The 14,092-nt window shown below is 37.9% G+C and overlaps 1 protein-coding gene across 1 annotated transcript; it reads right to left on the bottom strand.

Annotated features, from left to right (window-relative positions):
* Nucleotides 1-548: 548 nt before the first annotated feature.
* Nucleotides 549-3,346, bottom strand: LOC127091529 (zinc finger CCCH domain-containing protein 15). The gene is made up of 3 exons (XM_051030199.1): nucleotides 2,989-3,346; nucleotides 1,645-2,257; nucleotides 549-1,140 (listed from the first exon to the last, which is right to left on the bottom strand). Exons 1-3 carry the CDS (start codon nucleotides 3,279-3,281, stop codon nucleotides 760-762), a joined length of 1,287 nt encoding a protein of 428 aa, XP_050886156.1. The 5' UTR covers nucleotides 3,282-3,346; the 3' UTR covers nucleotides 549-759.
* Between the last annotated feature and the right edge of the window lie 10,746 nt (nucleotides 3,347-14,092).

Here is a 14,092-nt window from a genome sequence, read left to right on the forward strand (position 1 = left end):
AAAGGGAAGTCATTCAGTGTGCCATGTTGGTAGACTCTGAACCAATTAGTACTGAAGAAGCTCTCAAGAAGAAAGTGTGGTTGAAGGCCATGAAAGAAGAACTTGAGGCTATATAAAGAAACAAGACTTGAGAGTTGATTGAGCTTCCAAAGAACAAGAAAGTCATCAGTGTGAGATGGAATTACAAGTTGAAACTGAAGTTAGATGGATCAATTGGAAAATACAAAGCAAAGTTAGTAGCTTGTGAAGTTGATGATCGGCAACAAATCAGCTATAAAACTTGCCAAAAATCCAATATTGCATTCTGAGAAATCAAATTCAAAATGAAGTGCTTCAAATTCTTCACTGTAGTACAACTTGCAGATGTTCTAACCAAAGCAATCAAAACTGAACACTTTATCAATTTGAGGGATGAAATTGGTGTTATTGATTTTTTTTAATTAGCTGAATATGAATTAAGGGATAGTGTTATTTGTAATTCAGATTCATTTCATTTACATTTAGAGTTAATTTACATTACATTTAAGTAGACTCTAATAGTTTAAATATTGAACCAATTTCAGTTTGTTATAGACTCTAAACTGTAACTGTTTTTCAATCAGAAGAAAGTTAGTTACAAATTTATTTTCTCTCTTTCTCTTCCATTATCTTCTTCATCTTCAACCTTATGCTAAAAAAAAAATATACGATGGATGACCACATTCTCCACATGAATCATGTTCTAGACCTCAATTTTTAACTACACAATCAGGAATATTACTATGTATGTACTATCGTATCTTTTGAGTCAAACAACTCCATGAGACTGTTTATCTTTCCAGCTTTCCTGATCTTGGCTTTAGATTGTGATATAGCTTTCTCTTGGTCAGTAAGTTCATGACGGAAATAGCATCTATGGCCATACGGGCAGACAATCCCAGTTAAAATCATCCTACAGGCCTCAGTTTTGTAGCGTGGGTGGCGGATCAACGGGCGAAGCTCCCCAATACCGTGAGCGAATTGGCAGTTGTCAGTATAAGGGCATGTGCCAGTTCTCTGCCAATTTGCGCACAGCTTAGTCTTGAACCTCCACTGATCAACGGCAGTCATCTCAAGAGGCTCTTCTTCTTTCTGCCCTCCACCTCGCACATATACCTCTTGCTGAAACACACAAAATTTCAACAATAATCAAGACATTGCAATAGTCAACAATGAGTACAAACACAAATAATAAATGAAGAAAATCGAGTCACATATGTTACACCCCTACATTACTTGTTACTACATGTAAAACCAGTCCAACCATTAATAGAGCCACTTTTACACTTGGCAAAATCAATCATATATAGCTACAAAAAGTTAGAAATACAAAGTTGGTTTCCGCACACCCTATCATCAATATTTTAAGACTTTGGACACTACTAACTAACTTGGTTGCAGCTAACAGATAATGACGCAGACAAGCAAGTTTTTACTTCATTTGGAAGGAAAGTAATTAAGCTACTAGCAAGCAGGTCAAGTTCGGTATGTAACGGGAAAAAAAACAAATAATCACAAAATTACATTAAGCCTAAATAAAATAACAATAACAAAAATAAAAGTTGTATTATTATAATAAATAAATAATTAAATAAATAAAAGCAATCATGATGTGCGTGTGCTTACAACGTAATCTGGATGAGTGGAAGACGCCTGAGAGCGGGTAGCGCTCTTGGTACTGCGACCAGCATTATTGTTAGTTACGGCGGTTGGAGGCTGAGCCACCATCACATAGCCATTGGATCTCACAGATATGCTCTTCGGCAGCGACAACCGTTCTGCATCAACATCAACATCGTTATTATCTATCACACTCGTTGAACTCTCATCCGAATCTTCCTGCATCGCATAGCCATTGGATCTCACAGATATGCTCTTCGGCAGCGACAACCGTTCTGCATCAACATCAACATCGTTATTATCTATCACACTCGTTGAACTCTCATCCGAATCTTCCTGCAGCTCCTTGCTACTATTATTATTATTCTTGATGTTATTGTTATTCCAACCACCAGCACAGTTTTCTTTTCCATCTCCAAGACTCAAGCCACGGAGACTGTGCAATATATCAGACAGAATCGATTGTGTCTGAACGGAGGAGCCGCCATGGCCAAATTGATTCTCCAGCGAAGCCTGAACTAGGAGGTTCAGACTCTTCTGCAACTCTTTGTTCACCGCACGGAGCTCTTCGTTCTCTTGCTGCAGAGCTTCAACCTCATTGGAAGCCTCCATGCGGCGACTGAGACAGGAGCTCTTCGTCAGTGTTAAATTATTTTGTACTGACCATGCATATTCTATTTTTTCAATTACATTACAAATTCATCATAAATTCAACTTCAAACAACCCAAAAACATATGCAAACTCTAAAATAGCATATCAAGCTTAGCAACAGCGAGAAACAAAAACTTCAAGAACAACTGGAAATTTTACACGAGCAACATACCAACCATGCAAATAGGAATCATGACTAGAATTCTAACTAACCTCAGGAATTTAGCCTCTAACACCCCTTAATTTAAGCTTATTTATATGTTTGAGCACTTTGTTCCGATTTATGAACTCTTTTTGACTTTATATTTGTAAAAAAAATCTTTTTTTCAAAATTTAAATGGTATATTTTTTATCTTTTTCTTTTAAATATTTTTATTGAAGAACAATAATATATTATTGTGAATTTTTTTATGATAAAAAATAATTGATACTCTAATGTGTGTTTGTTTTCATATGTGGAACTATTTGAAATTATCTCTAATACATGGAATATTTGACTACTAGGAATACAAATTCGCGCGATAAGCATAGTCTTAAATTGTGATAGACACACTCAGCAGCCGCAACATAAAGGTTTTGAACAATAGCTTGCTCTACATTTATCCATAAACTTTCATAATATCGAGAATGCATTAGAGTTTCATAATTTTATAGCACTGATATTTGAAATTTAGATACCGGAAGCGAGTAACACTTACGGCAAATCGATCTCGAGATGAAGTTTTCCGTCTTGAAGAGCATAAGCGAGGGAATAAGAAGCATCAGTGGCGAGAACTTGATAGGATTTAGGTTTGTAAACGGCTACACCTGGTTTAGGATCGAAACCTGGATTTGGATCTGATGACGAAGGTTCTCTTTCAGTTTTAAGGGTTTTGATTTTGAAGGAAGTGTTTCGGAGAGTTTTCGTAGTAGAAGGTGAAAGTGAAAAGGATAGTGAAGAAGTAGAAGAGAGAAATAAAGGTAGAGGTGAAATTCCCATGGACAGTAGCATTGTGTACGTTTGTGTGGTACTGCAATGGCTCAGAAGAAAAGATAGAGGATGAAAGTAATAATGACGTGTCTTTTTAGGTTAAATCGCTTGCATATTTTCTATTTTTCTGAATATGTTTTAGAATTTTTTACTAAAATACGCTTTTTTTTTAAATTAAAATAATTTTAATTTAAAAAAAAAAATCTTAAATTATCTCATTTGTAGGAGGAGTGTCAATCCAATTGGCATCTCCTCTTAAAATTAGAGTGGAGACGCTAATTGGATTGGCTAGGGCACATGGTGCAGTCAATTCAATTAGCGTTCATGTGTATTTTTTCAAAGGAGACGCCAATTGGATTGACACCTCAGTGTATTTTGCAATATTTTTTGTTATAAATAGAGGTGTTGTGTGAATCATTTTTCCACGTCTCATTTCATCATTTTGCAATCATGTTTGGTGTTCGTCGCCGCTATGGAAAGGTGATTTATGCGAGAGACAAATCTCAGATGTTGGTGCTCTTCTGGAACACCATTACTTTCGATTAACTGAAGAGGAAGCTGGTTCGTTGGTTAGATGGGAAAATACCAGAAGATGGAAAAATTAGAAGTATTGAGAGACTCGACAATATCTTTGGTTAAGTGCGAATGAAAACTGATAAGGATGTTAGGGAAATGATGTTCGGACGAGATGACATCACTTTAATTATTGTAATCAGTTAGAAATATTCTATTTTCAGTTTGCTTATATTGTAGTGATGTTTGTTGTGAACCTCGTTGTAACAAAAACTTAATGATATATAAAAATTGAAGGTTACAAAAATCCAATGTTACAAAAAGATTATGACCCAGATGATGCTCCTCGATTGGGACAGTTGTTCTTATTTTGTCCTGGTTGACGAGAGAGATACTACATAGTCTTATCATTATATCTGTCGTATCCATTTATGTCCTGATATGTGTGTTGTTTGGCCGTCCTTTTTTCTTTCTACGCATCTCGTCGTTGTACCAAACTATATCACCTTCATATGGAGGTCAGTATTCCTCCATTGGTAGCACCGAGAAGCTTTTATTATAGACATTCATGACGGTGATGGCCTTTTACACATCAGATAGATGGTTGTAAGCGTCCTGGCGAATATGTGTGTATGCTGCAATGACATGGGAGCAAGGAATGTGGAAGGCCTGGAATTTTCCACAGTCGCACCAACTTCTGTTTAGTTTGACATCATAGGCTAAATTTGGTTTCCCCTCGTTGTGGTCCATTGTTTCCTGCACGCTGAAATTTTGTCTATAACGGTCAAAGACTGTTACATCGTGTGTGCTAGCTTTGATGCTCTCCTCTTTCATGGATTTCATGCAACACTCACTGAATATTTTCCCAGACATTAACACCACACTCCATCTTTCACCTCTGGTTGCGAACGTAGAAGCCAACCTATAATAGGTTGATCTGACCAAGGCGGTTATTGGCAGATTTCTAATGCATTTGAATACGCCGTTCATGCATTCCACAAGGTTTGTTGTCATGTGGCCCCTTCGACAGCCTCCGTCAAATGCCATTGTTCGCTGCTCTACTGGTATGGTATTCAACCATCTTCCTGCATCTTCATTAGACAGTCTAATTTCATCACGGTAATATTGAAATGACGGCTGAGTTAGAGCATACCCAACATTCACCACCTTCTTGCGAAGGTTCTTATCTTTTATTGCACGCATGAAGTTTTGTGCAATATGTCTAATGCAATAGGCATGGGTAGAAAGAGGATCATGTCATTCGTTGTCATAGTTATTGTAGGCACTCTCAATGATAGCATGTCTATCAGAAATCAAACAGAGATTGGCTTGTGGAGCCACATGCGTTCTAAGATGTCGAAGAAAGAAACCCCAACCACCAACAGTTTCACCTTCAACCAGAGCAAAGGCAATGGGAAAGACATTGTTGTTTCCGTCTTGTGCAACCGCCATAAGCAAAGTACCCTTGTATTTGTCGTATAACCATGTTCCATCAATTTGAATAATAGGTTTGCAGAATGCAAAACCTTTGATGCATGGGTCAAACGCCCAAAAAGAGACGGTGAAAGATTCTATTACCAGTAACACAGGTTCCGTCTGGCGTCATTGCTGGCAATGTCTCCATAATTGCAACAGTTTCTGGGACATATGTTTTTAGTGCCCATAAAAACTGTGGCAATTCTTTGTATGAATCCTCCCAATTGCTGAATACTTGTTCAGCAGTCTTTGTCCTTGCAATCCACGTTTTCTTGTAAGATGGAGTATAATTATATCTTGTTCTGATATGAGATATAATTATACTCACCTTCATTGATGGGTTTTTCTTAACAAACGGCAAAATGTCTTGACATATCAATGCAGCGCTTAATTTACGATGATCTTGTTCGACGTTAGTTGTAATGCAACTGTGAGGTGGGTCTATTGAAGCCATCTCCCAAGAGTCGCTTTTCTTTTTGTAAGACCCAGCCAACCAAAACTTACAAAGGATGTTATGACATTCGATGACATACCTTCTCGAATCAGTATGTTTCACTGTGAAATCAACAGAATGTTCATGTGGAATTTATTTATAGCTCGCACGCATTCTTCTTTAGTGCGGAACATGTCTCCCACCTTTAACTCGCCTTCTGATCATGGATATGGGTTATAGAAAACACTGTTGGATGTTTCATCATCATGCAGATCCATGTTTGTCATATGTTGAATGATCCGCTATTGCGCGCGGGTCAAAACGAGTGTTTTTCAAAAACGTAGTACGGCGACAATTTTAACTCGGATATCGTTCTCACAAGGATTCTTGATTATTATTATTATCCAAAGGTAAATCGAATTAAGGGGGGGTTGTTTGGTTTGGTGTTCGATTAAGAAAAAGTGATTATTAAAAGCAATTCTTGAAATAAGCTGTTATGAAATAAGTGATTATGAAATAATTCAATCTACCGACTCAGTTCCTACTATCATCGATTAATATAATTTTAATACCCTAAGCGGATTGTTTATTCCTATTTGGATACAAACTCAATGACAAGCGCGGTGAAGTTTGTGAGATGTATGATCCTATTGTTCGAATTAAGCAAACGGGATAAGTTTTCATGGATTAAGCAAACATGGTTGATCAGACACAAAAATGAATTAAGCAAACGTGACGTGTCTATGTTAGGATCATACAATCAACCAAATTGAATCAATATATTTCATGCAATCGAATTAAGCATACAAGAACACAAAACATCATTGAAAGGAATTAAACTAAAACTAACATTATAATAATCTCAAGTTTTGGAACCTGAATTACGGCAGATCGAATCAGAGGGATTAGTTCTCCATGGAATTCGTACAAGCTTTCAAACTTTCTTGAATAGTGATGTCATCTCCTGTTTTCGGCTGCTTAGGTTATAGGAAAAGTAGAATAAACTTAATTTGGTCAAAACATAACCCAGGCCCAAACTAAACAACCCAACACAAAATATAAATCTAGTGCTGAAGGCTTCAACGGATTTTTCAACCATGCTACAGTCTGAATTAGCTTCTGACTTCTTCATGAAAGTCGTAGCTCTTTCTCTTAACTTTTCAACGACTAGTAGCACGCCTCAATCCGATACTCCTAGCTCCAGTTATGAATTTATTCGTGCAGACTGCTAATGCTGAAAATAAACTACGAAAAACAAATAAGATAAATTATAAAAACACATTAAAAGGGAAAAATAACCAAACTAAAACATGGAAATGCATAAGTATAAATATAGAAGAATGTGCATCAAAATTCACTGATCAAATTCCCCCACACTTGAACTTTTGCACTCCGAGCAAAATTTAAAATAAAACAAAGAAAACACAAACAGATCATTAGTTACTCATCCTAGGCTACAAGTCTTCTTCGGTTAAGTTTGCATCGATAGGTACTAATCTTGCACACTAAGGATATCGTAGGAACACTAATCCATAATTGTGCAGTCATAAACCTCCTAAATACACAAATCAACTCGAATCATGTTATTATGTTAAAGCCTAACTTACTTATCCTTCTTTTTGCTCTTTTTCATTCAGGCACAATCACATTAAGCTCGTTATCTCCACACACCCATAGCAAGGCGACCGGTTAGTGACTCTGATCCTTTTTGCACGGGATTCTAGTACTTACGTGGCATAACCTTTTGCTTACTCAGTTTTAGTTGCGGGGGATCAGACCGTAATTCGCCCTACCAAGTTCAGCACCAGAAACCGCTGAACCAACTGACAACGAGTCTTATTTTCAATTTTTTTTGAAGGTTCTACATCCGTTGGGTTAAGTGATCGGGTGAGGATCACCAAACTTAGAAGGTGCATTCCCTTTTCTTTCTCTTTTTTTTCTTTTTCGGAACACTCACTTATATTCATCGGCTTCCCTGCGTATAGTGTGTGTGAGACGGTGCTGACTACTGAAATAAACTACTCAAGAGTTGTCAGAGAATGAGAATTTAAGGCTAAAACATAATAAGAATTCGAATCAATTTCCATATGCAGGACACTTACGGTGTTAAGACGATACCGATCTTGTGAATTTTTCCCAAGTCTCCACAAACTAATCTCAAATTAGTCAGTCTATAGCCTAAAACTTTCAAGAAGATGCATTTTTTTATTTTTTTTATAACTGAAAACAAACAAAACACTAACAAAAACAAGGAAAACAAACGAAACAAACGATTTCCCTCCCCCACACTTAAAATAAGCATTGCCCTTAATGAAAAGACATTACTAATAAAGTAGAGAGAAGGAAAGAAAGACTCCCTAATCAAGTTACAGGGTAGTTAGGTGCTTCCAAAGAAAACTCCTCTATGCTGACATCTTCAGTCATTGAACTGTCATGGAATAGCTTCAAGCGCTGCCCATTGACTTTGAAAGTCTTGTTAGTACCTGCACTTTTTATTTCTACTGCACCATAAGGGAAAACATTAGTAATAACAAAAGGGCCAATCCATTTGGATCGAAGTTTCCCAGCCATAAGCTTAAGGCGGGAGTTAAATAGTAAAACCTATTAGCCTACAGAAAATTCCAGCTGTTGTAATTGGAGTTTTCTTTCAATACTTGCTTATTGCATCTCCAAATTACAACTTTTCACCGCCCAATAAGCATATTGTTCTATCTCAACAGGAAGATGACATGCCTTACCAAAAACAAGTCGATAAGGAGACATCCCAATGGGTGTCTTGAAAGCTGTTCTTTGGGCCCAAAGTGCGTCTTCTAGACGACGGCTCCAGTCCTTCCTGTTTGGCTGCACCATTTTCTCTAAAACCTGTTTGATCTCCCTGTTTGAGATCTCAACTTGCCCATTAGTTTGTGGGTGATATGCAGTAGAGACTTTGTGCACAACTCCATACTTCCGGAGCAAAGCTTCCATGGCGCGGTTACAGAAATGAGTGCCTTGGTCACTTATGATAGCTCGTGGTATTCCAAACCTGCAAAAGATATTAGACCTGACAAAATTTGCAACAACTCTAGAATCATTAGTCCTAGTGGGGATAGCTTCCACCCACTTTGAAACATAATCAACAGCAAGCAAAATGTAAAGAAAACAAAATGATACAGGAAAGGGACCCATGAAGTCGATTCCCCATACATCAAATACCCCACAGAAAAGCATAGGCTGCTGAAGCATTTCACTCTTGTGAGTGATGTTTGTCCCTGCTATCTGGCACTCTTTACAAGTGCGGTAAGTCTCATAAGCATCCTTAAAAACAGTTGGCCAATAGAAACCTGAATCAAGGACTTTTCTTGCAGTCCGCCGACTTGAGATGCATGAGAAAAATTCAAAATGGATTCAATCTCATAGTCGGGGACACATCTCCTAATTACCTGATCACTACCAAACTTCCAAAGATATAGATTATCCCAAACATAATATTTGACATCACTCTTGAGTTTGTGAATCTGTGATCTAGATGCACCTTTAGGAAAAACACCAGCAACAAGAAAATTAACAATGTCAGCAAACCAAGGTGTAATCTCATGCAAAAGAAAAAGCTGCTCATCAGGAAAGTCATCCTGAATAGGAAAAGGATCCGCATCTCTCTCTATCCTGCTCAAGTGGTCTGTCACTAAGTTCTCAGCTCCACTTTTGTCTTTAATCTCTATAATAAATTCTTGGAGCAACAGCATCCACCGAATCAATCTCGGTTTTGCATCTGGCTTCTTCAACAAGTACTTTAATGTTGCATGGTCAGTAAAAACAACAACCTTGGAGCCTAGCAAATATGATCTGAATTTATCAAGAGCAAAAACAATAGCTAGCAGTTCTTTTTCAGTGGTAGTGTAATTTGACTGTGCAGAATCTAAAGTTCTAGAAGCATAGTAAACAACATGGGCAGCCTTGTCAACCCTTTGTGCAAGGATAGCCCCACAGCATAATTAGACGCATGACACATAATATCAAAAGGGATGGTCCAGTCCGGTGGCTGGATTATGGGAGTGAAGGTCAATGCTTTCTTCAAGAAGTCAAACGCTTGTTTTCATTTGTCATCAAAGTTGAAAGTGACATCATTCTTCAACAAGTTTGACAACGGAAGAGCTATCTTGCTGAAATCCTTGATGAAACGCCTGTAAAAACCTGCATGACCAAGAAAAGAACGAATCTCGCGAACGCAAGAAGGGTAAGGCAGTGTAGAAATCACATCTATTTTAGCAGGGTCAACAGAAATTCCTTTTTCTGAAATTATGTGACCCAATACAATTCCCTGATCCACCATAAAGTGGCATTTTTCATAATTTAAAACGAGATCAGTTTCGATGCATCTTTCTAAAATCAAGCTTAAACTGCTCAAGCATGCATCAAAAGAGGAACCATAGACAGTGAAATCGTCCATAAAGACTTCCATGCAATTTTCAATGAAATTAGAAAAAATGCTAATCATGCATTGCTGGAAAGTGCCAGGAGCATTGCAAAGACCAAAAGGCATCCTCCTGTAAGCAAACGTACCGAAGGGACAAGTAAAAGTGGTCTTCTCTTGATTTTCTGGTGCAATATGAATCTGAAAGTAACCTGAAAAACCATCAAGAAAACAATAATGTGATTTACCAGCAAGTCGTTCAAGCATTTGGTCAATGAACGGTAAAGGAAAGTGATCCTTTCTCGTAGCCTGGTTCAATCTCCTGTAATCAATACAAACTCTCCAGCTGTTATGAACTCTAGTGGGAATAAGTTTATTCTTTTTATTTTTTACCACTATGAGTCCTGATTTCTTAGGTACAATCTGCACTGGGCTTACCCATTTACTGTCAGAGATAGGATAAATGACACCTGCTTGCAAGATTTTGGTTACCTCCTTCTTCACAACATCAAGAATCAAAGGATTAAGCCTCCTTTGAGGCTGCCTTACTGTTTTCGCTTCGTCCTCAAGTAATATCCCGTGCATGCACATCGACTGACTAATACATGGGAGGTCGGCTAATGTCCACCCGATTTCCTTCTTGTGATTCTTTAAAACCTGCAAAAGCTTGTCTTCCTGATCGAAATCAAGGTTAGAAGAAATAATAACAGGTAGTTTTTCATTAGTCTCCAAATAAGCGTATTTCAGGTTTTCAGGGAGCTATTTCATCTCTAAAGACGGGGGTTGCTCGATGGATGGAATGCTTGGGGCAGTCGGGATGTCAAGAGCATCAACTGCAAAAACAGCTTCATTGGCAACAACTTCACCTGTATGAAATGTATCAGGTTGCAAGGCAACATCAATCTCAGCACACACAACACAAAGGTTAGTGTCAGTACAATCAACACATGAGTAAATATCATCGAAACCAGATAAAGATGGAAAATCAAGTGAAAATAAATCAGAACAAGTGTCCTCAACCAGCTCAGATATCAATTCCATATGAAAAACGGAATTCTCTTCCAAGGGGTGTTTCATGGCATCGAAAATGTTAAATTTTGCGACAATGTCACCAAATTCCATGGACATGGTTCCATCGTCAACATCAATTTTTGTCTTCGCTGTTTTCATGAACGGTCTGCCTAAAATAATGGGAGTTCTGCTTGTCTTAGTCTCTCCTTCCATGTCCAGAATGTAAAAATCTGCAGGAAAAATTAAATCGTTAACTTGGACAAGGACATCCTCCACTACGCCAGTCGGGCGTGCATTGCTCTTGTTCGCCAGTTGGATGATCAAACTTGTATGCTGCAAAGGACCAAGATTAAGGTTATTATAAATAGAAGTAGGCATAACATTAATGCCCGCTCCCAAATCAAGCATGCAATTCTCGAATTTACTATCCCCGATGGTACAAGGGACAGTAAAAGTTCTTGGATCCTTCTGCTTTTGTGGCAAGAGCTGAGTGATGACTGAAACATTTTTCTCGCCTGTAACTTTTTCAGATGAAGGCTTGGGCTGAATAAAAGCAGAAATATTTCTTCCCAAGTTAACTCTCTCACTTCCTTTAATCCTCCTCTTATTTGTACACAAATCCTTCAGAAACTTTGCATACTTAGGAACCTGTTTAATTACATCAAGAAGCGGAATATTTACCACCACTTTTCTAAAAACATCCAATATCTCTCTTTCCTTGTCTCCCTCCTCAATTCTTTTATTTTTCAGAACTCTATGTGGGAAGGGGACTGGTGGCACATACTCCTTTTCTTTAATTTTTTCATATGAAACAGGTTCAGATGGAGTAGGTTCAGGTTCAGATGTTACCTCAATAATTTTTTTATTTTTTTCAGGGGTTGTTTCTGTAACCTTTCCAGATCTCAACGAAATTGCACTCACATTAGCATTAGAATCCTTTGGATTAACAACTGTTTGGGCTGGAAGTTGGTTCGACCCTTGGGCTTGCATGTTATTTATTTGAGTAGCAAGTTGTCTCATTTGCGTGTTCAAGGTCTGAATGCTAGAATCGGTCCTTTGTTGGAATTGTAGATTGTTGGCGGCCATTTGTTTGACAAGATCGTCTAAGGATGGTCAGGAAGGTGCAGGGGCAGCCACTTGAGGTGGGTTCTGTTGTGGGTTTCCATATCGAAGGTTGGGATGGTTCCTCCAATTGGGATGGTATTTGTTGGTGGACAGGTCAGGAGTATTATTGTACTTGTTTTGATTGTAAAGGTTGGCTGCATAAGCTTGAGGCAGCTCAGTAATGGACTCGTCCCTCAGAATAGGACAAGTATCGGTCGGGTGCTCATGAGAAGTACAAATACCACACACTGTTGTTATTTCAGGTTTTGCTACTGCCAGCTGTTTGACTAAGGCAGTGAGCTCGTAAATTCTGGTCTTTAAAGCTTTGTTGGAAGAAACCTGAATTTGATTCACGCCTTTGCTTTGCACGGAATTGTCTCTAGTAGTGAACTGTTGGGAATTAAGGGACATATTTTCGATAAGGGCTTTGGCAGCAACTAGAGTCTTATCAACAAGTGCTCCACCAATAGCAGCATCAAGAATGTTCCTATCCATCGGTGTCAAACCCTCATAAAAGTACTGGATGAGTAGTTGCTCGGTGATCTGGTGCTGAGGGCAGCTGGATACCAAGTGTTTGAATCTCTCCCAATACTCGATCAATGACTCATTACTCTGTCTAATACCACAAATCTCCTTTCTTATCGAGGCAGCTCTGGAGGCAGGAAAATATCTCTCTAAGAACACTTTTTTCAGGGCATTCCAGCTTGCAATTGAATTTGGCTCGAGATAATATATCCAACCCTTTGCTGCACCCTGCAATGAAAAAGGAAAAGCTCGAAGTTTGATGTGATCTTCAGTGATCCCTTCAGGCTTCAATGGTGTAGAACACACCACCTGGAATTCTTTCAAATGTTTGTGCGGATCCTCACCTGCAAGACCATTAAACTTGGGAAACAAGTGTATTAAACCCGATTTTAATTCAAAAGGAACAACAACAACATCATATTCAATACATAAGCCATTATAATTCACATCAGGTGCAGCTAACTGCCTTAAAGTTCTTTGGTCAGCCATAGTCAAAAACAAACACAATGAAGGAAAATGATTAAAATAAATTCATAAATATAAAGTGACACCGAATTTAATCTAATGACTTAAAAATATAATTTTGAGAATTTTTTCGACTCTATGAAAACAGTAAAAAATTCATTAAAAAAATAGAAAAAAGAGGAATTTGGGAAACTGAAAGCAAAGCCCCTTAACTACTTTGTAGTAAGGGACAAATGATCAGATAATTTTTTTACATAAGACTGTCGGAACAGATTTTCAATCAGACGCAATTTTCCCAAATACCGAATTTTTTCACTTTTTGGACTCTAAAACACGAGTTGGGCAGAACCGTGAGGAAACTAGGACCTATACGCATAAACACTAAACATATGACTCTAAAAATGATTAATATAATCAAGAATCCCCGGCAACGACGTCAATTTGATCCGCTGTTGCGCGCGGGTCAAAACGAGTGTTTTTCAAAAACGTAGTGCGGCGAAAATTTAAACTCGTATATCGTTCTCACAAGGATTCTTGATTATTATTATCCAAAGGTAAATCGAATTAAGGGGGGGTTGTTTGGTTCGGTGTTCGATTAAGAAAAAGTGATTATTAAAAGCAATTCTTAAAATAAGCTGTTATGAAATAAGTGATTATGAAATAATTCAATCTACCGATTCAGTTCCTACTATCATCGATTAATATAATTTTAATATCCTAAGCGGATTGCCTATTCCTATTTGGATACAAACTCAATGACAAACGCGGTGAACTTTGTGAGATATATGATCCTATTGTCCGAATTAAGCAAACGGGATAAGTTTTCATGGATTAAGCAAACATGATTGATCAGACACAAAAACGAATTAAGAAAACGTGACGTGCCTGTGTTAGGATCATACAATCAACCAA

The sequence above is a fragment of the Lathyrus oleraceus genome, chromosome 6 (assembly GCF_024323335.1).
Source record: "Lathyrus oleraceus cultivar Zhongwan6 chromosome 6, CAAS_Psat_ZW6_1.0, whole genome shotgun sequence".
Lineage (NCBI taxonomy): Eukaryota > Viridiplantae > Streptophyta > Magnoliopsida > Fabales > Fabaceae > Lathyrus > Lathyrus oleraceus.